At 41.2% G+C, this 21249-nt stretch overlaps 1 protein-coding gene across 1 annotated transcript; it reads left to right on the plus strand.

Moving 5' to 3' along the window:
• Positions 1-3792: 3792 nt before the first annotated feature.
• ZFP28 (ZFP28 zinc finger protein) lies at positions 3793-20841 on the plus strand. Its single transcript, XM_010387030.2, has 8 exons — positions 3793-4092; positions 4492-4583; positions 11815-11941; positions 12116-12211; positions 13265-13428; positions 14072-14186; positions 14512-14607; positions 17725-20841. The coding sequence occupies exons 1-8, from the start codon at positions 3885-3887 to the stop codon at positions 19431-19433; spliced, it is 2607 nt and encodes an 868-aa protein (XP_010385332.2). The 5' UTR covers positions 3793-3884; the 3' UTR covers positions 19434-20841.
• Positions 20842-21249: the final 408 nt, after the last annotated feature.

The raw sequence follows: 21249 nt of genomic DNA on the forward strand, positions 1-21249 counted from the left end.
TCCACCATGCCTAGTTTGCTGAGCCTTTTTCTATTTAAAATCACAGATGTGAGCTGCATTTTATCTCAATCATCTATTGAGATGATTCAAGGAACTGTTTCATCCTTATTTATTAATAGTGGTGAATGATATTAACAGGCTCCCCACCCTGGCACTCCTGTGATAAATTCTTGGCAGTATAAACTGTCGGTTACCTGCTTGGCATCCAGTCTCCTTTTTGTCTTTTCTAACAAAACTCAACTTGTGCTCAGGTGTCTCTTCCACCCTCAGATGATTCATCGAAAGCTGACCGAATTCCCATGACAGGAGTAGACTGCCACTTCGTCTTAGCCAGATATCACAAGGCTTTTCCTGAGTGACTAAGGAAAGACTTATGTCCCATGATGTGGTAAGGCCCTATGGACATACAACATAAAATACCTCTCCAGAGAAAAATATAAAATCAGAAATTATGATCTTACAGAAAACTCATATTTTTAATCAGTAGATTCCTGGATAACTAAATTCATTGGACTAAGTATTATTTCCCAAATCAAGTGTCATTATGTTGTACATTCTGTTTGTTAAATATCTGACACTTAAGCATATGGCATCCTTTCTTTGTGCTATAAATATTCTTTTTGCCTATTGTGAGTACATATTATTCTTTATACTGGATTTAAAAAAATTAATAAAAGAATTTATAAATATGGCAAATGTGAAGATAGGCAGTAGTTCATAAGTTGTATCAGCTTAATCTAAATGATTCAGCAGGGAGATTATTCATCTTGTTGGTTTTTGTTTTTCAAAAAGTTATAGTTATGGGTTTATAAAAAAGCACAGTGTAACTCATGGTGGTTAAGGTGAGAAATTTTGTCATCTTCTTGCTGCATCAGAACTTAATAATGAAATGATTCTTGTAGCTCTCTAAAAATTTGGATATATCAAGAATTTTTTCTTCATAATTCTTTAGTGTGTTTCTGTTGCTTCTCTGCTAAATATGAATAAGGACACATATAGCTCCATATAATAGGAAAATAGCATATAGCAGTCATATGAGAATAAGTGACTGCTACAATAAAAGTATTGTCAACTCTGTCAATAAAGAAGATAGATTTTATTGCCTTCTCAAGTAACAGCTTCCCATGTAGGTAGGTAGCAGGTCATGGCAAGAAGACAGCTCTGCTCCATGATGTCATCAAAGGACCTGGTTCCTTCTATGCCATTTCTCCATCAACTCAGGATGCTGTCTTTATCCACATAGGTGATGTCTCTATGTTCCAGAACATGAAAGTATTCTGACATATCTTCCTTGGACATGACATATTTTTCTAGGTATTGCTGGACTTTGTTTATTGTCACTTTAGGTAGGATTTTAATGTGTATGTTGTCATTGAAGATTGGCAATTCTTTCCCTATTTAAATTCTTTCCCTACTGTTCTTGTCCAGTTTTGGTATCAAGGGTGTCTAGTTTTTAAATTCTCCAGTGTAGTTTTATAGGATAGGGATTATCTATTGCTTTGGTATTCACGGAAAAGCCTCAGAACTTATTTAATGATTTTCCATTTCTTCTTGAGTCAGTTTTGGTACTTATAATTTTCTCTACAGTAAACCTCTGCATGTTTTAAATATATTGAGATAAGGTGATCATAGTATTTGTAAAATTATAAAAATTTCTGTGATTATGTTCACTTTTTCATTTCTAATACCATTTATTTGGTTCTTTATTTCTTTTTTTTTTTTTTTTTTTCCTGCTAAGCCATCTTTAGCATAACTGTCATCCTCATGATGTCAAGGTGGCTGTTTGTGGTGGACCCTATCCCTGTTGGACTGAACAAAGGATGACAAACATAGAAATAAAGACAAAGACAAAAGAGTATATTTGGAAGAAGGGATATGGGAGCTCCTTGCTTCTAGTGAACAAGGGCCCTGAGCTTTTACAGCCCTTCATATTTATTAGGTAGAGTGAATAGGGCGGGTGGTTGTCGGTTGGTAGCTTGATTTACAGCAAGCTTGCAAGACTGCATTCTTCAAACAATAGGCTCTAGATGTCCCCATTAGATAACCTCAAGGAGCATGGTGCCAGGAACTGATTCCCTTCAGCAAACCTTCTGGCGGCAGGCACAGAAGCAAGTTTGCCCATATTCTGCATTCATGATAAACAGTTTGCTGTTTGATCATATAGCCTCCAGTGGAATGTTGAGTTGGTCACAATCCCTTTGCCAGGTCTCTACAGCTGTTCTCCCTGTTGACATCCTGTGTCATACCCAAGCAGGAAGAAGGTTGTGTGAGATGACAACAGGCCAGAGTTACATGCCAGCTGTGTCTCTCCACACACCCACCAAACCCCCAGCAAATCTGTACTTAAATTTCACTGGTTACAGAGCCACTACTCCTTACAAGGAGACTGGGGAGATGAGCATTATAAGCCGGACAGATGGCCACTTGAAGAGCATCAGTGTTCTGCTGTGGAAGGAGTGCAAAATAGACACTGGAGAAACCACTAGCAGTGTCTGCCACAGCTATTACATGGCTAGGTCCACCTGACTTGGAAACTAAGCCTTTTCTCTGAGACTGAAGTGCTTTGAAGAGAAATGCTGGGCTTGTCCTTTCTGCTGCTTGTGGCTTTCAGTCACCCTTGGATTCAGAGATAGAAGTCATCTTAATTCCATCACTGAGGCCAGGAAACCTGACGGAAATCAATTCAAGAATAAGGAGACCAGGCGTCCAGTGAGACTGGGCATCCAGGGGTCAGTGCATCTGTGATGACTGGTAACAGCATCACTGCCTGTGAGCCAACAAGGCCCTTGGCTCCCAGGATGAAGCTCTCCGGCTCTGATAAGGCCCCTGGGGGAGAGACCTGTCCTTAACATGTACAAGAACAAATCCATCAGCTAACTTCAGATCGTGATTCACACAAGAAGGGAACTTCAAGAGGTCGCCAGGGCTGGTATTTTTGAAACGTTAGGCAGCCCTCTCTGAGGTGATGACAAGTGAATGGCATAAAGGAGCCAGCCCTGACGAAAATTTGGGGTTAGACTATTCCGACCCAGGACGCGCAAATACATAGGTTACAAAATGGAAAATGGTATTTTGGAGGATGGGAGGCCCGTGTAGCCAGAGAGAATGGGAGAAGGTGAGGGCGCACCCAAAACAAATCCCTCAAGCTCTCTACATCTCTTCCTAGCCCACACACATGCCCCATCAGAGGCATCCTCCGGACTCCGGAGGCAGCCAGGATTGCCCTTCCCTTCCCCGTCGGCAGTGACGCTCCAGCAAGGAGCTGACGCCCAGGCCCTCACACCTGTCACAGCCAAGCACCCTTTTTCTCCACAAGCCCCTCCTCACCCGGCCTGCGGCTGCGCCTACGCGACTCCCAAAAGCCTTTGGGGCGTGGGTGTGTAGTCAGGGCGGCCTCTGCTTCCGGTCACACCGAGGCCCGGCGTTGGCGACCAACCACTTGTGCGGCGCTGCGGTCCAGGGACAAGTGGGAGCGACCCGCAGAGGGCAGGACCGACGGGCGTTAAGTAGGCCCGGGGCCAAACCGTATCTTGCAACATGAGCTCTGAGGACCGCCGCTTCTGTCCCTGCTTGGGACTACGCTTCCCAGCGGGCGTTGCGCTGAGGTCCCGCCCACTTCCGGCGGCGCTGGCTGCGCACTGGGAGCGGGTCGGGCAGGGCTGCGCTTGGCGGCGGGGAGGGGCGGGGCGGCGGGGAGGGGTAGGGAGGGGTAGGGAGGGGCGGGGCGCGGCCGGGGGCGTGGCAGCTCCGCGGCGCGGCCCCGTGGATGCCGGGGCTTGGGGGAGCGCGCGCGGTTCTGTGCGCTGGGCGTGGCGGGCGGGTGTGGCCATGGGTGTGGGTCTGTGAGGGACCGGCCGCGAGGGCGTCGCGCGGCCTCGGGTGACATGCGGGGGGCGGCGAGCGCGGGTGCTCGCGAGCCGACGCCACTCCGGGGTAGAGGCGCCCCCCGCACAAAGCCCCAGGCGGGCCGAGGCCCGACGACAGGGACTCCAGCCACCTTGGCCCTCCCTGCCCGGGGAAGGCCGCGCTCAAGGAATGGCCTCGCAACCAAAGGCCAGCGAGGAGCGGCCACTACGGGGTCTGGGCACAGAGGTGAGAGTGACAGGTGTTTGGGGCCGGGCGGACAGGGACGAATTCATCTCGGGATGAGATCTGGGAGGGGGCTGGTCTCTCGGGGACCAGTTGCTGGAGAACTGTGTCCCTGGTCTTTGAAGCTGGTGGAGCGGGGGAATCTGAAGATTTGGAAGCTCAACTGACTCAGAGGGCCAAGCCGCGGTAAAAGGGTGTTGACTTTCCCAGGGTGACTCTAACTAGACACTTTTCCTGTTTTCGTGCTCTCAGGGAGAAAAAAAAAAACTATCTCTATGTTGTGGCAGTTCCTAGGAATGGGGTAATAACCTGATCCCACCTGCTCATGCAGGAAGGGACGTTTCTAGGCTGGTGATTTGGGACTGTGTAGACCTGGTCTCTAGCTACTCCCTTCTCTTCCAGCTCTGCCTTCCAGGGACACTGCTCTTCCCAAGGAGAGAAACCAGAAGCTGGAGGCTGCGGGGACAGGAATTGAACCTAAAGCCATGCCCCAGGTAAGTTGGCATTTCATCTTTCGTCTCTGAAATGCAGTCTTGCTTTTCGGGACTTAATGTTGTTTATTTCCTTGAAAGTTTTCAGTTTAAGAGACCTGTTTGGGTGCGGGTTTCTATTTCTTCACATTCTAGTGAAGTGATGGGCTACAGGGGAAAGCTTAAGCTGCCCAGGGCCTCCATGCCTGCTTCTTCTTCATTCCAGTCAGCCTTCATTCTTGATTGATGAAATGAGTCAGTCTCTCCCTTGTACCGCGTTTCTCAGAGGCACTCTGATGAAGGAAGTGTGCTCCTTGAGGAACACGGCAGACCCTTCTGCTATACGTGGTTTGTTCGGTGACCACTTTGTGCCAGCCACTGGACAATTCAATAGCTAAACCCCATTCCCTGCTCTGGAGCTCACAGCCTGTTGACCCAATGTCAAGGAAACAAGCAAGATTCTAGAATATGATCATCCTTGGGCCAAGTATTATGAGCGAGGACTACAAGGCGCTCCTGGCTTCCAGCCTCTTGTCGCGGAAGGGTAGGCGTATTTACCAAGGAGGTGAGTTTTGAGCCTTGCCTTGAAGGGAGAGAAGATGTTTGGGAGGCACAGTAAAGACAACATTTTAGGGAGAGGAGATGCAATATGAAAGGCTTTCTTTTTCCCACTTGACTTTGTGGCTTTAAAAAATGCCAATAAATAGTTGTGTTTGTTTCTGTTGGCTGTGTCCCATAAATATCATAGCTAGCTCATTAATAGATGAACCATTTCACTTCCACTGGGGCGTCAAAAAATGTATGTACAGATGATTCCGCTTCCGGCTGACCTGCCCAAACTGCTCTTAAGTGGGTTACTGTGATCTTCACATTACCAGATGCAGTGCTCAATTCTTAGTCTTTTTTGACCATCATTGGGATTTGAAATAGCTCAGAGGTTGGCAAACTTGTGCTGGATGAGGGCACAGCAGAAAGTATGTTAGGCTTTGAAAGTCTCTGTTGTGCCTACTCCTTTCTGCTCTGATAGAGCTCAAGTAGCCAAAGAATGAATGGATGGGCTGTGTTCCAGTAAAACTTTATTTACAAAAACAGGTGGCTGCCAATCCCTCAAATAGTTCATCCCTGTCCTTCAATAGGCTCCCTTTTTCCCTTGGCTACTAGGATCCCACACTCATCTGACTTTCATCTTCCTGACTTCTCAGTTTTTGCCACAGTTCTTACTCACCTCCCTGACCTGGAACAGAATGTGCCTCAGCACTCTGCTCCTGGCCCTTCCTTTGTTGTCTGCATGCTGTCTCCTGGGGATATTAGCCTGTTCCTTGTCTGTAAAACCTACTCACATGGTGCCTCCGCCCAAATTCACATTGTGAGCCCAAACCTCTCCTCTGAGCTGCGGGCCTGTGTATCCTGCTCCACTCCTCTGCCTGGGTGTCTAATAGGTAACTCAAGCCAGCCTGTCCAGACTCGAAGTCCTGAGAGTCTCCCATAAACCAGCTCCTCCCGCAGCTTGAGTCCTAGTCAGTGGCCGTTTCATCCTCTCAGTTACTCAGTCCAAAAACCTGTCATTATTGTCTCATTTCTTTCCGTCTCCTTCCGCATTTGGTCCTGTTGCAAATCCTGTCAGTTCTTTTTGCAAATTATGTGCAGAATCTGGCAGTTTTCATCTTATCTGTCACCACCAACAGGTCCAAGTCCTCCTATCTCTTACTGTCGGCTTCTTGACTGTGCTTCTGTGACCTCCTGCTTCTGCTCATGCTCCCCACAGCCCCTTCCCTATGAGCAGCCAGAAGGGTCTATTCAAACATGTCACCTTGTGTCACGCTTCGTAGGCAAGGATTTGGGGCAGTTTTGCCCCAATGTTTGATACAGAAAATATTTGGTGGATGAATGTTTGAATATAGTCTTAAAGTTCTCTTGTGGCCAGTGTTTTGATATTTAGTGTAGTGTTAGAATAGTCATTTTTATACCTGAAAATGTGCTTCGTCCCTGATTTTTTTTTTTTTTTTTTTTTTTTGCTTTTTGCTTTTAGAGACAGGGTCTCACTCTGTCACCCACTCTGTCACACAGTCATAGCTAATCGCAGCCTCAAACTCCGGGCCTCAAGCAGTCTTCCCATCTTGGCCTCCCAAGGAGCTGGAATTGTGGGTGTGAGCCACCATGCCCAGCCCCTGATTATTTTGTGTGAATACATTCCTAGAAGTTTTTCTTTCCTCGTGGATTAAGGTTTCCTAAGCTTATGTGAAATCAGAATACTTCTAAAATTATTATTTTGGATAGAACAGCAGTGGTGCCTCAAAAGCTATAATTCATGCTTTGAAAAATGCATGCTTTGAAAAAATGTACACTTCATCAGGAAAAATAGTTATTACCAAATAAATGTTTATTCATATGTTTTAAAAGTTAACTGAATTGAATTGAAACAAATCTTTTTAGCGTATTTTTTCTAGAAAGTACTTCCTATTCATTCTTTTCTATGAAATTTCAACAAATATTTTTCTGAAAGTGTAAAGTTGCTTTTATTTTTTGTTGGTTTGTATTCTTTTAATGTCTCTATCTTCGTGTGTGTGTCTGTGTGCATGTGTTTATATATTATATATAATTATATATGTATATATGTATGTATATATTATGTAATATATGTATATGTAATACAGAATATATGTAATGTGTGTTTACATATATCATCTATAATTATAATAGTTTATATATAAACACATGCATACACATTATATATAATGTATTATATATATAAATTATACATATATATTATATATTATATATTACACCTATAAAATATTACATATATTATATACATATATTATATATTATATGTATATGTAGATATACTTTTATATATGTATATATATATATAATTTTTTTTAAGGGATGGGAGTCTTGCTGTTTTTTCCCAACTGGAGTATATTGGCTATTTTCAGCACAATTATAGTGTGCTACAGCCTCAAACTCCTGGGCTCAAGGAATTCTCCTGCCTCAACCTTCTGAGTAGCTGGACCTATAGGCATGTGCCACCATACCCAGTTCATATGTATACTGAGTTAACTTACATCAGATGCCTACATCAGGAGTAGATTCTATGCCTGTGTAATGTTTTCTCTGTGGTATAGTGTAAAAATGTGAAACCCATTTTGAAGTCTGCATATTTATGTTGCAGCAACAGGAATAAGAACAGGACCTGCACATTTGACAATGTTTTGTTTCCATCTAAATTAAGTAGGTTGATGAAGACATCAGTTAGGGAAAGTTCGTTTTATTTTTATCTGAAAACGTGTTTTCTACTGGAACTTTTTTCACTGTCAGGGTGAATGGATACTAAGTGTTACTGCTATTATCAGAGTGGAAAGTTCTAATAGAAGTAGAATGGCAAAGTGGTCAAAGGTCATGGACTAGGTTCACATGCTAGCTCTAGCATCTAATCACTGCATAACCTTCAGGCAACTCAAATGACCACATTTTCTTCATCTATAAAATGAGGAAAATAATTAGACCTGCCTCAAGCCGTTCTTGTAAGGATTAAGTTGTGCATAGTGCCTGAAACAAGGTACGTGGCACACAGTAAGGACTTACTAGTGTTAGCTGGCAGCATCCTCATGTCATCATGACGGTTTTAGAAATTTACAGGCAAGACACTTAGATGGCGTACTTTAAAAAAAAAAGCGTGTAATATAGGACAGAACTGGGCAAATTATGGCCTATGGGCCAAATCCAGCCCACCACCACCTCCTTTTATGTGGCCCACAAGCTACAAATGAGTTTTACATTTTTCAGTGGTTGAAAAAAATCAAAAGAAGAATAGGTGAAAATCAAATGAAAGTCACATTTTGGCGTGCATAAAAAAAATTTTAGGCCGGGCGCGGTGGCTCAAGCCTGTAATCCCAGCACTTTGGGAGGCCGAGGCGGGTGGATCACGAGGTCAGGAGATCGAGACCCTCCTGGCTAACACGGTGAAACCCCGTCTCTACTAAAAAATACAAAAAACTAGCCGGGCGAGGTGGCGGGCGCCTGTAGTCCCAGCTACTCGGAGGCTGAGGCGGGAGAATGGCGGGAACCCGGGAGGCGAAGCTTGCAGTGAGCCGAGATCATGCCACTGCACTCCAGCCTGGGCGACAGAGCGAGACTCCTCCTCAAAAAAAAAAAAAAAAAAAAAAAAAAAAAAATTTTATTGTAGCACAACATACTTGTTTATATATTATCTGTGATTGCTTTTGTGCTACCATGGCAAAATTGAAGAGTTGTGGCCGAGGCCATGTGGCCCACAAAGCCTAAAATATTTACTTTCTGGCTCTTTACAGAAACACTTTGCTGACACCTGAAGTGGAGGTTAAGAGCATGGACTGTGGAGTCAGACTCCTGGGTTCAAAACCCAGCTCTACAGTTGACTGACTGTGATCCTGGGCACGTTACAGCTCAGTATTTCCTCATCTGTAAAATGGGAATAGTAATAGTACTGACTATTAGGATCATTGTGAGGATTAAATAAGCTAATATAGAAGTATATAGAATAGTGTCTGAAGTGTTGTAAGTGCTTTCAGCTATTGTTATTGCTGTTATTTACAGGAAAAGACATTTTTAAAACAAAAGTCATTGATTCTGTACATAAAGAGCTGTCCGAAAAAACAGAAAATGTCTTAGGAGGATGTATGTATGTTGCTAAAGTTGGGTTCCTCTACGTGATTAAATTGAAGGCATGTAGCAAACCAGTGATACAAAAGCAGATCACTAATGCATAAACAGGATCAGCCTGGGAAACTAGGATTGATTCTTCTTGGCAAGCAAATAAGTTCCTCTTCTTTTATGCCAAGATGCTTCAACTTGCAAAATTATTGCTGAGAGCTGACCAGCATTTGTTTTAGACTAGCTTGCTCAGGTAGCCATATTAGTCTGTCTTTTGCTCAAGGACATTAAGCAGTTCTTGGCTGTTTCCTGCAAGTATTACCTCGTGGTTTACACTGCAGGGGGCCTTTCAGTCCCCAGCTTAGGAGATTTCTCCATCATGAGTTTACCATCGAGAGTATAGCTCTGCAGTTGACTGATTCAACTACTTCTGCAGTTGATCTTCACTCAAATCAGGATGTCACTTACAAAACCCTTTTGACCTATCTTTACACAATTCAGTTAAAAATGTCCTTAAAGTTTGGTAGCAGGTTGAAGAACATGTGATTGTATATTATTCAGCAGAAATTAAAACCTCAAAGGGACTTTTGTTTCTAGTAGAATAATGTGAATCTTTAAAAGGTTCAGCTCTTGGTTGGTGTTGTGGTTTGTTAAGGGAGGTATTTAAATTAGGTTATGTGTAGTCAGATGCAGCACGGTGAGGAACACTCAGAGCAGAATTGGCAAAAAGATTGTGTATTACTCACAGATTCCAGAGAACAGTCACCAGCACACCTTGTGGGGCTTACTGGAGGGCCCCAGAGACATTCAAGACACACGTGCCCAGCCAAAGGGTGGGGACCAAGAGAGAGGGAGGGACCTGTGGGCTGGAGCCTTTATTGGGGTCCAGGGCATTATCTAGGTGTGTTTCCCAAGACAGGGTTGGCTTGGATACTTTGAAGGGAGCTCAAGGCTCAGTAAGGGAACTTGAAGGTTACATTATCAGGTTCACCAGGCTTCATGCAGACGTACAGTGGTCAGTTCATAGTATGGGGCCTTTTCTATCTAGAACATACAAATGGGGACTGGGCGAGGACTGCCTGAACACATATAGGTCAAGGGTGACAAGCAGAGGGAGCATCCCTATGAATGAGAGTTATGACAGTCAGCATCATCATAAGTCATGTTCACTGCATGCTTCCATTGTGCCTTGCACGTTCTAAGTGCTGTGTATGTATTGCCTCATTTAATCCAAAACGTAATCTATAAGGTTGGTATCATTGCCTTTTCCATTTTATAGCTGGGGAACCGAGGCACAGAGGCATTAGGTAACCAAGTGAGGTTTCGTAATTCAGCTTTTGGGGTAGTCCAACTGTTTTGCATGTTCATTTCAGTTTAGACTTGGAAAATCCCACAGCTGCTAGTCATTTAAATCTGCCTTCTGTTAGCCACAGGTTCCTGGGATTAGAGTTGCAACTGAATAAATGTTTAAACTACATTGGAACGTATCAGAGTTGTAGGCTGAAACTGTAAACTACGCTGCATAAAAATCTGCCAGCAGGAGCTGAGCAGCCCATCTTGCCCGTCGGTCAGGAAAATCCTGCTCATGCCAAGCTGTTAGCAAACGTGCTCCTGATAGCTCCTCGTAATGCCGAGCTTCTCCAACACGGCACCTTTGTTCTTAAAGGCATTTCATTAATTTAAAACATTATAGTGTTTTTCATTCTTATTACATATTCATTTTAGAAAAAGAATATTGCTAGATTTTTTTAAATGAACCTCTACTGAACACTAACAGTAAAAATAGAAATTCTTAGAACCTAGTTTAGTCATGAATAATATTGATGCTTTGAGGTTCATCTTAAGTTTATTGCCCCATTCTTACACTGCTTCAGGCCACTCAAATGTCCCCATGTTGGACAGTGCTGTAGTACCTATTGTGCATAGAACAAGTTAGTCTTCGTTATTTATAGTTTTGAATTGATGTCAGGGGTTTTTCTTGCGGCTGCCTCCTTTCACCTCCACAAAACTGCAGGTTCTCCAAAGGCAGGGACTGTCTCCATATTTTTCTCTTTTCCCTGGAGTTTAAGAGAGAATGAGGCTAGCTGTATAATAGCTAACTAGATCTCCAGAGTACTGAGTTTATAGTCTCTTACTCAAAATGAAGACAAGGACTCTTTAGACCCCTATATTAGTTTGTTAGGGCTGCCAGAACAAATACCACAGAGTGGGTGTCTTAAACAACAGAAATTTCTTTTCCCAAGGTTCTGGAGGCTGGAAGTCCAAGATCAAGGTGCCTGCAGGTTTGGTTTCTCCTGAAGCCTCTCTCGTTGGCTTGCAGACGGCCGTCTTCTCCCTGTGTCCTCACGTGGCCTTTTCCCTGTGCCTGCACACCGTGGTATCTCTTCCTCTTTTAATAAGGACACCAGTCAGATTGGGTTAGGGCCCCACCCATATGACCTCATTTAACCCTAATTACCTCTTTGAAGGCCCTGTCTCTAAATACAGTCACATTCAAAAGTACTGGGGAATAGGACTTTAACGTAGGAGTTTTGTCGGGGGACACATTTCTTTCTATAACAGCCCCCCAGTCATGTCGGGGCATGAGCACTGGTTGAGCAAGAACATGGTTATATCATTTCAGGGCTTGGTGACATTTGGGGATGTGGCCGTAGATTTCTCCCAAGAGGAGTGGGAGTGGCTGAACCCCAATCAGAGGAACTTGTACAGGAAGGTGATGTTGGAGAACTACAGGAACCTGGCATCGCTGGGTAAGGGCTCCCACCCCTTTTTCCACCCCTCACCCTACCCACTTCCTTGACTAAGAAGCCTTTCATGCCTTTATCACCAAGACCTGCACTGCCCTCTCGCGTCAAGCCAAGGGGACTGCATCTCAGTCTGGACAGCCACACAGTATGTGACCAGGTTGTTTTTCATGTGTCTAGGACTTTGTGTTTCTAAGCCCGATGTGATCTCCTCATTGGAACAAGGAAAAGAGCCTTGGACAGTGAAGAGAAAAATGACAAGAGCCGGGTGCCCAGGTGAGTGTGGGAGAACCAAGTAGGGTGAGGCCACTGCTGGTCACAGTTCAGCTGCCTCAGACACACAGCATCTTCAGCAGACTCTTCCTAAGCCTCTTGCAGTATCTGTTATTTATACTATTTGGGAATACAGAAATTTCAACTACAGCTTTATTTCCAGAACAGCAAATTATCAAGTAAGATAAGTAATTAGAATTATAGATTTCTTTCAGAGGTTTTATCCTAATAGGAAATGGTAACAGTTTCTAAAGAACTGAGAATCTTACAAGGTTTCTTTGTTCAATTCACATTTAAAGGAAACGCTTGCATTGACACCAGGACAAGTTACTGACAGTTATAAATTAAAGTGACTCATATGGGTCATCATATGGCATCAGAGAACAAGAATGTTTGTGTGAAGTTTCCAATTTAACATCATATGAAATCACATACTTCAAGCTACTTTAATGACTTAAAACTGTTTTTTCTTCCTGCAGATCCTTCATCTCTTGTTGAGACTAGTTAATTATGAAGACTTACATTTTTAAGGCCAGGATCTGGACTTTTATTAGTTAGCATTATAATAAAAAAAAAGGAGGTATGTAGAGATAGAGATGAAATTTTTGCTAGATGAAATGGAGAGTGAAGAACAGTTGACTTAAAGCTGAAATAAGGATCATATAGCAGTTTTTTTCTATAGCCTCCACTTTCTCTTTATATTAGACATTTTATCGTACTTTTTTGTGTGTGTGAGCTCCCTTATCTCTTGATTTTTAATTGCTTTTTCCAGTCTTCTGCTAAAAACATAATGTGAACTCTTGTTCAACTTTTAGGTGGGAAAGGTCTTATTGTGTCCTTTAGGACTATGGCTACACAAATTTAGGAATGTAGGGTTGGTTGAATATTGCTAGTAATACAAGAAAGCTTTCAAAACGATTTGCTTTTCATTTTCTTCCATAAAAATAAGTGACTATCATATGCTTTTTTGTGGCTTTTAATTTAATGGTTACATTTTGGAATTTTTCTTCATACTAACACGATAAAAGATATATTTGCCTTCTTTATATCTTTCAGACTTGAAGACTGTACGGAAGATCAAAGAGTTACCTCTCAAGAAGGACTTCTGTGAAGGAAAGCTATCCCAGGCAGTGATAACAGAGAGACTCACAAGCTGTAATCTGGAGTACTCTCTGTTAGGGGAACACTGGGATTATGATGCTCTGTTTGACACACAGCCGGTAAGTCAGAAGACACATTTCAGGCAAGAGGAAGTATCCTTCATGAGGAAACTCTTCTTGAGGGAAGAGACCATGACTACAATAACTATAAAAGTTTTCATTTGAATACAATACTTCTTATAGACAGATTATCCCCTCAGAACAGAGTGTGCCTAATCTCAATACACATAAGAACAGTGGAGGGGGAAACTGAGTTGTAATGAATTACAAACAAATCTGTCAAGGTCAGAAATGTTTGACTTGCGATGAATGTAAGAAAGCTTTGAGTAGAATATCGACCCCTCCTTTTCATCAAAGATTTCATACAAGAGAAAAACTCTGTGGACTTGTTGAATAATTTGTATGAATATGGGAAAGCCTTCCATCTGTGTTAAAAGGTTCATACTGTGTATAAGTTCATACTGTGTGTAAGTATGACAAATTCTCCATAGCAGAAAGTTTCTCCTATTTTTCTATGTTTTTTCCCAAACATATATGCTATAACTAAGCCCTATCATTATGTGACCTGGTGTACCAGAACTTAAGTTGCAGTTCTTGGTATGGAGTTGCCTTTTTTGCAGTGTGTGGACACAGTCCATCCCACTGGGACCAGGTGGGTTCATGAACATGGTTTGATTTAAAAAACGTGCTTTTACCATTGCAGGGCTTGGTGGCTATCAAAAACCTGGCTGTCGACTTCCCCCAGCATCTACACCCAGCTCAGAAGAATTTCTGTAAGAATGGGATATGGGAGAACCATAGTGACCTGGGATCAGCAGGTAAGGATGTCCTTCTCCCATATCTGAATCTATCATCGGGTACCTCCATTTTCAAACCGGTTTTGAATTATGGAGGAGGGAGGGGTGTCTTCTGACGTGCTGGCCTGACTTTTCGTTGCGGATTCCTAAGACAAGAATGTGGCATTTGTAGAGGTGAAAGGTGGTGTCTTTGTTATGCTTAGTGTTATCTTCCGTGTCTTTCGGATCCTCCTCACCTGTTTTTCTGCTTCTTTCAGCAGTAACACTCTTCTATCAAAAAGGAGTGCTTCTCAACCTTAGGATGCCAAGACTATTGGCCAAACCTCCTGTCTTTTCACTTTTGCAGGACATTGTGTGGCTAAGCCAGATTTAGTCTCTTTACTACAGCAAGAAAAGGAGCCCTGGATGGTGAAGCGAGAACTGACAGGAAGCCTGTTATCAGGTGAGTGCAGGAGAGCCTCGTGTGGAAAAGTCACTGTAAGAGAGAGCAGGGCTTTTACTAAAAAGGCTGCATCCTCACTAATATACAGTAGGAAACTTTACCAGGCTCTCCGGGTCTGGAAAGAAAATTGAACTCCAGGATTTCCAAATAATTCTTTCCTCCTCCTTTGCCCCCTTCTCCCCAGTAACTCCCATTTCCCTGCAGTTCCTTTTTTTCTTGACCACTGGGACATGTATCATCCACTCACTTCCTTAAATGAGGAACTGGGACGTGTATCATCCACTCACTTCCTTTTCCGGACCCTGATGCACTTTCGAGCTGACTTCCAAAGGTTTTCTCTTCTGTGGTTACATAGCCTATTGTTTTCATCATGCATCCATTCCTGTGAGAACCACAAATTGAAAGTTATGTGACTGAGCCACTCTGCTGAGTATTGGCAGGCGATTGGAAACGGAGAATTACACATAAATGTAAACCGTCAGTGAATTACTGTAATGGAAAGGATAAGACATGTTTATGGATAGCTTGCATGAAGTCGAGTTTGCAGAATTTCAAATAGGGCATTACAGAGACAAAGGAGATGTTGTTCCCAATGGCTTCTATGTTTTAGTAGGACAGGTGGGCAGAAGTTGATTTGCAAGAAGGCAGAAGTAAAGGATCTTTTCCTCTTGATACACAAGGGAAAGAAAGGAAACTTCCATAGAAATAATGGTTTGTAGAAAATGTAACTGTTTAGTTTGGCAAAAGAATAGAAAACCATTACCTTATCACAACATACACCTTAGACCCATTTAAGTTAGGATAAACACATTTTTTCACATAGTAGAAATTATAGTGTATATTCAGTTATGCATTCACATGTTTTTCATGTGGATTCCACATTGTATGTCATTGCTCAGTTAGGTTGCTTTACATTTCTTAGTGTTAAAGATAGAATAGATTTTTCAAGTTAAGTGAAAACTACATATTTTGGGGATTGCTGTATTCCTGGATATGAGCACCTGCTGGGCCCCGAGAGTTGTTTGTTTTTGGTGACTAGCAACAATTACAACAATTAGTTGGATGAGTTTAATTGCATCTTGAAAGCATTGGTTATTTACATGAAAACTTGTGCTCATTATTTGTTGAAAGATTATACACTAAAATTATTCTTTTTTTATGAAAGAAATTGAACTTTTTTTGTAAATTTGGTTTTTCTCTTATCTTTTTGTAAAATGTCTGTCATTCATACCCAGTTCTCTTGTGTGTTATTTTCTTAACAGTCTCAGTGATTGCTATGTATATAAGCATACTAATTCTGTGATAATATATTGTCTCAAACTATTTTTCACCTATGGCAATAAGAGTTTTTATTTTAATTAGGTCTTTTAAAATTATGGCATGTAAAATTTTTCAGTTTTTATATAGTTCAGTGTATTATTTCTAATGTGATTTATCCTATTTGTGTGCCTAACAACTTAACACATATAGTTCTACTTCATTTTTAATGACTATTTAGTATTATAACATACGAATATACATAATTTATTTAAATTATTTACTGCTGAGGATATTTAAACATTTAGGAGGTCTTCTCCAGTTTTTACCTATAATCAGCAGTGGTCCAGTTTGTACATATCTTCTTGCTTACATGTCAGAATATTTCTTGAAGATATATGCTTGGAAATGAATTTGCATGGTCAAAGCATACATATTTTTAAAGTGTCATAGATATTTTGCTGTACCATTGGTAAAGAATATATGAGAATACTGTTTCTAGACATCATCACCAATATGGCTATTTTGTAGTTTAAAAAAAATTTTGCCAAGCTGCTAGATGAAAAATGTTTTATTTAATTTGCATTTCCCCAACTACTTATGATGTTGAGAGTATGTGCACTTAAATCTATTTAGAGTTTATACTCATTACTCACATTTCCATTGGTTGTATATTTTCCTGTATTTATGCAACATTGATATGAATGCTTTTTTTTTTATAAGTTTGATAAAATTTTCCCCCAATTTTCTGTGGTCTAGAAGTTTGCATATGGTATTTCTTACTAGATAGTAGCTTAACTTGGGAGTTATCTTCATTGATAGAAGCATGTACTTTGTTGATTTTTTCATTTGTTTCACTCCTAGATTTAAAAAAATGAATAGATGTCCCATTTGAATAATATAATATATTTATTTGACCTTCTGTAACTTATTATTTCTCTCTCCTGTATCCCCTTCCTTCCTTTTCGTTCTTTCCTTCTCATTTTTCCCTTCTTTCCTTACCTTTCTCTTATCTTCTGTATTTTGCTGTGTGGTCTGTTTTATTTTACATATTTTTTACATGTTTGTTTTATTTTACATATTTTTTACGTTTGTTTTATTTACATATTTTTATTATAAAAAAGGACACATAAAATTTAACCATTTTAAAGTGTACAATTCAGTGACAGTATATTATGTGAGGTGATATGTTAATCAGCTTGATTGTGGTAAACATTTCACCATGTATGAGCATATCAAAACATTTTATACCTTAAATATATGCAATTTCTATTTGTCAACTGTGCCTCAATAAAGCTGGAAAAATATTTATTGCCAAAAAAAGAGAAAATGCAAGGCTTCCTTGTGGAATGGCCAGAGAACTGAGGATGTTTTCAGGCTTGTGGAAGTAACCAGGAAAATGTGAAAATTATTATTGTTTTTTGAGTCAGAGACTGGCTCTGTTGCCCAGGCTGGAGTGCAGTGGCCTGATCATAGTTTACTGCCACGTCAATCTCCTAGGCTCAAGCAATCCTCCTGCCTTTACCTCCTGAGTAGCTGGGACTACAAGCACATACTACCATGCCTGGCTAATTTTTTAAAAAGTTTTTTAGAGATAGGGTCTTGCTATGTTGTGGAGGCTGGTCTTGAACTCCTGGCCTCAAGTGATCTGCCTCAAGTGATCTGCCTCAGCCTCCCAAAGCACGGGGATTACTGGTGTAAGCCACTGTGCCTGGCCCTAAATGTAATAGTTTTTAGAGGTGTAAAATGTATGTTGATGAATTCACCAATCAGTGAATTAATTCACTAGTTTTCCTTTTGGCAGATTCCTTTTTCCTAGCACATGAAAAAGGAAATATGTGTTTTCTTGGTATTTTTCAGGCCAGCTATCTGTACGTGAGACCCAGGAATTATTTCCAAAGCAAGATTCATATGCTGAAGGAGAAACAGACAGAACCTCAAACACTAAACTTGAGTGTTCCAGTTTCAGAGAAAATTGGGATTCTGACTGTGTGTTTGGAAGGAAGCTTGCAGTAGGTCAAGAGACACAATTCAGGGAAGAGCCAATTACTCATAACAAAACCCTCTCTAAGGAAAGAGAACATACGTATAACAAATCTGGAAGATGGTTCCATTTGGACGTTTCAGAAGAGAAAGTTCATAATCGTGATTCAATTAAAAATTTTCAAAAAAGTTCAGTGGTAATAAAACAGACAGGCATCTATGCAGGAAAAAAGCTTTTCAAGTGTAATGAATGTAAGAAAACTTTTACCCAGAGCTCATCTCTTACTGTTCATCAGAGAATTCATACAGGAGAGAAACCTTATAAATGTAATGAGTGTGGAAAGGCCTTTAGTGATGGCTCGTCCTTTGCCCGACACCAGAGATGTCACACTGGCAAGAAGCCCTATGAGTGCATTGAGTGTGGGAAAGCTTTCATCCAGAACACATCCCTTATCCGTCACTGGAGATACTATCACACTGGGGAGAAACCCTTTGATTGCATCGATTGTGGGAAAGCCTTCAGTGACCACATAGGGCTTAATCAACACAGGAGAATTCATACTGGAGAGAAACCTTACAAATGTGATGTATGTCACAAATCTTTCAGGTATGGGTCCTCCCTTACTGTACATCAAAGGATTCATACTGGAGAAAAACCATATGAATGTGATGTTTGCAGAAAAGCCTTCAGCCATCATGCGTCACTCACTCAACATCAAAGAGTACATTCTGGAGAAAAGCCTTTTAAGTGTAAAGAGTGCGGAAAAGCTTTTAGGCAGAATATACACCTTGCCAGTCATTTAAGGATTCATACTGGGGAGAAGCCTTTTGAATGTGGGGAGTGTGGAAAATCCTTCAGCATCAGTTCTCAGCTTGCCACTCATCAGAGAATCCATACTGGAGAGAAGCCCTATGAATGTAAGGTTTGTAGTAAAGCGTTCACCCAGAAGGCTCACCTTGCACAGCATCAGAAAACCCATACAGGAGAGAAACCATATGAGTGCAAGGAATGCGGTAAAGCCTTCAGCCAGACCACACACCTCATTCAACATCAGAGAGTTCACACTGGTGAGAAACCCTATAAATGTATAGAATGTGGGAAGGCCTTTGGTGATAACTCATCCTGTACTCAACATCAAAGACTGCACACTGGCCAAAGACCTTATGAATGTATTGAGTGTGGAAAGGCATTCAAGACAAAATCCTCCCTTATTTGTCATCGCAGAAGTCATACTGGAGAAAAACCTTATGAATGTAGTGCGTGTGGCAAAGCCTTTAGTCATCGTCAATCCCTTAGTGTACATCAGAGAATTCATTCTGGAAAGAAACCATATGAATGTAAGGAATGTAGGAAAACCTTCATCCAAATTGGACACCTTAATCAACATAAGAGGGTTCATACTGGAGAGAGATCTTATAACTATAAGAAAAGCAGAAAAGTCTTCAGGCAAACTGCACACTTAGCTCATCATCAGCGAATTCATACTGGAGAGTCGTCAACATGCCCCTCCTTACCTTCCACGTCAAATCCTGTGGATCTGTTTCCCAAATTTCTCTGGAATCCATCCTCCCTCCCATCACCATAGCCTCAAGACATCATTTCTGTTTGAGTACTCCAGCAGTTTAAAACCCCATCTCCCTGCCCTTTTGTTTTCTTCTTGTCCCTTATTAGTTTGTTCTTCACATAAGTGTAAATGTAACTTATTCACTTTTGTAAAACTTATAGTTTCTTTAATTGGTTAACACGTGAGATGTGCTCAGCACAATGTCTGGTCCATATTAAGTGCTCAGTAAACTTAGCTCTTTTAAAAACTTTGTATTTGAACATTGAAAAGTTACAGTAGTCAGCTCTGATAAAAAATGATGCAGTAGGATGAGGGTAGGAAAAAGCACATTTTAGATCAGGAACAGCGTTCTCCAGTAGTGGGTGAGGATTTTGCCTTTGTTGGTTTAAAACTTGATTCTATAATGTCGAGTTAGTTTTGTGGCTTTCCATCTGACCCTGTGTGAATGTAAGGTGATGTGACCTTGTTGGTGAGAAAATTAAACTTTACATTTGACTTGATTTGTTTTAGAAAGTCTAGGGACCATGAATGAATAGGCCACCTGGGACAAATGAATTTAAAAAATCAGAAAAAAATGCAAGATTTATATGCATAAAGTTAAAACAACTGACATGTTACTCAAGAATTAGAAAACTTTGCAAGATTTGACCTGTTTAAAAATCACATTTATAAATGAACTGTATTAAAACTTTTAAGGAACCATTCATTGTGAGGTAAACTGATCCAGAGTAGGGGTCAGCAAACTATGACTCATGGCCACAGTCTCACTGACTGTTTTTGTATGGTCCGTGATCTAGAATTTTAAAAAAATTTAAGGGGTTGAAAAAAGTGAAAAGAATATTTTCAACATGAAAATTATATGAAATTTAAGATTTGGTGTTTGTAAATAAAGTTTGGTTGGCTTCAGCCACACATTGATTTATACCTTTACCTTTGTACTAGGCTACATACAGCAGCAGAGTTGAGCAGTTGTGACAGGAGACCATGTGGCCTGCAGAGCCCAAATATCTACTGTCTGATCCTACACCGAAAATGTATGTGATCCCTGCTATGGAGCAGAGGTTATCAGACTAAAGCTCATGGGCCAAATCCTGTCTGCTGCTTTAAATAAGAGTTTTATCAAACCATAGCCATGCTTACTTGTTAAGCTATTGACTATGGCTGATTTAGACAACTGTGACAGACTATATCGCTCGCAAAACTTCAAATATTTCCTATCCTTTAATAGGAAGTTTGCCAACCTCTGCTCTAGAGAAAAATGTATAAAAGATTCTAATTTTATGAGGGTAATACAACTCTCACATCAAAAACAAGAAAACAAATGATAAAGGAACTCATTTATCAATAGAGGTGAAAGGAAATTATTAACCTATATTGAAAAATAAAGATGTCAATAAAAGGAGAAATGATATTTTTCTAGAAAAAATAATATTGCTCAAATGTTTGTAAATTATAATTCAGTCCCAGTAAGATGTTTTTACTTTGACGGTAACAGGGAAGCATAATTAGGCAAGAATAGCAAGAATTTTTTGAGATGAGTTTCACTGTGTTGCCCAGGCTGGAGTGCCAGTGGCACAATCTCAGCTCACTGCAACCTCCGCCTCCCAGGTTCAAGCAGTTCTCTGCCTCAGCCTCCGAGTAGCTGGGATTACAGGCACCTGCCACCATGCCCGGCTAATTTTTGTATTTTTAGTAGAGACGGGGTTTCACCACTTTGGCCAGGCTGGTCTTGAACTCCTGACCTCGTGATCCACCCTCCTTGGCCTCCCAAAGTGCTGAGATTACAGGTGTGAGCCACCATGCTCGGCCAAGAATTTTTTTTTTAAGAGATGGAGGC

Source organism: Rhinopithecus roxellana, chromosome 12 (assembly GCF_007565055.1).
Source record: "Rhinopithecus roxellana isolate Shanxi Qingling chromosome 12, ASM756505v1, whole genome shotgun sequence".
Taxonomy (NCBI): Eukaryota; Metazoa; Chordata; class Mammalia; order Primates; family Cercopithecidae; genus Rhinopithecus; species Rhinopithecus roxellana.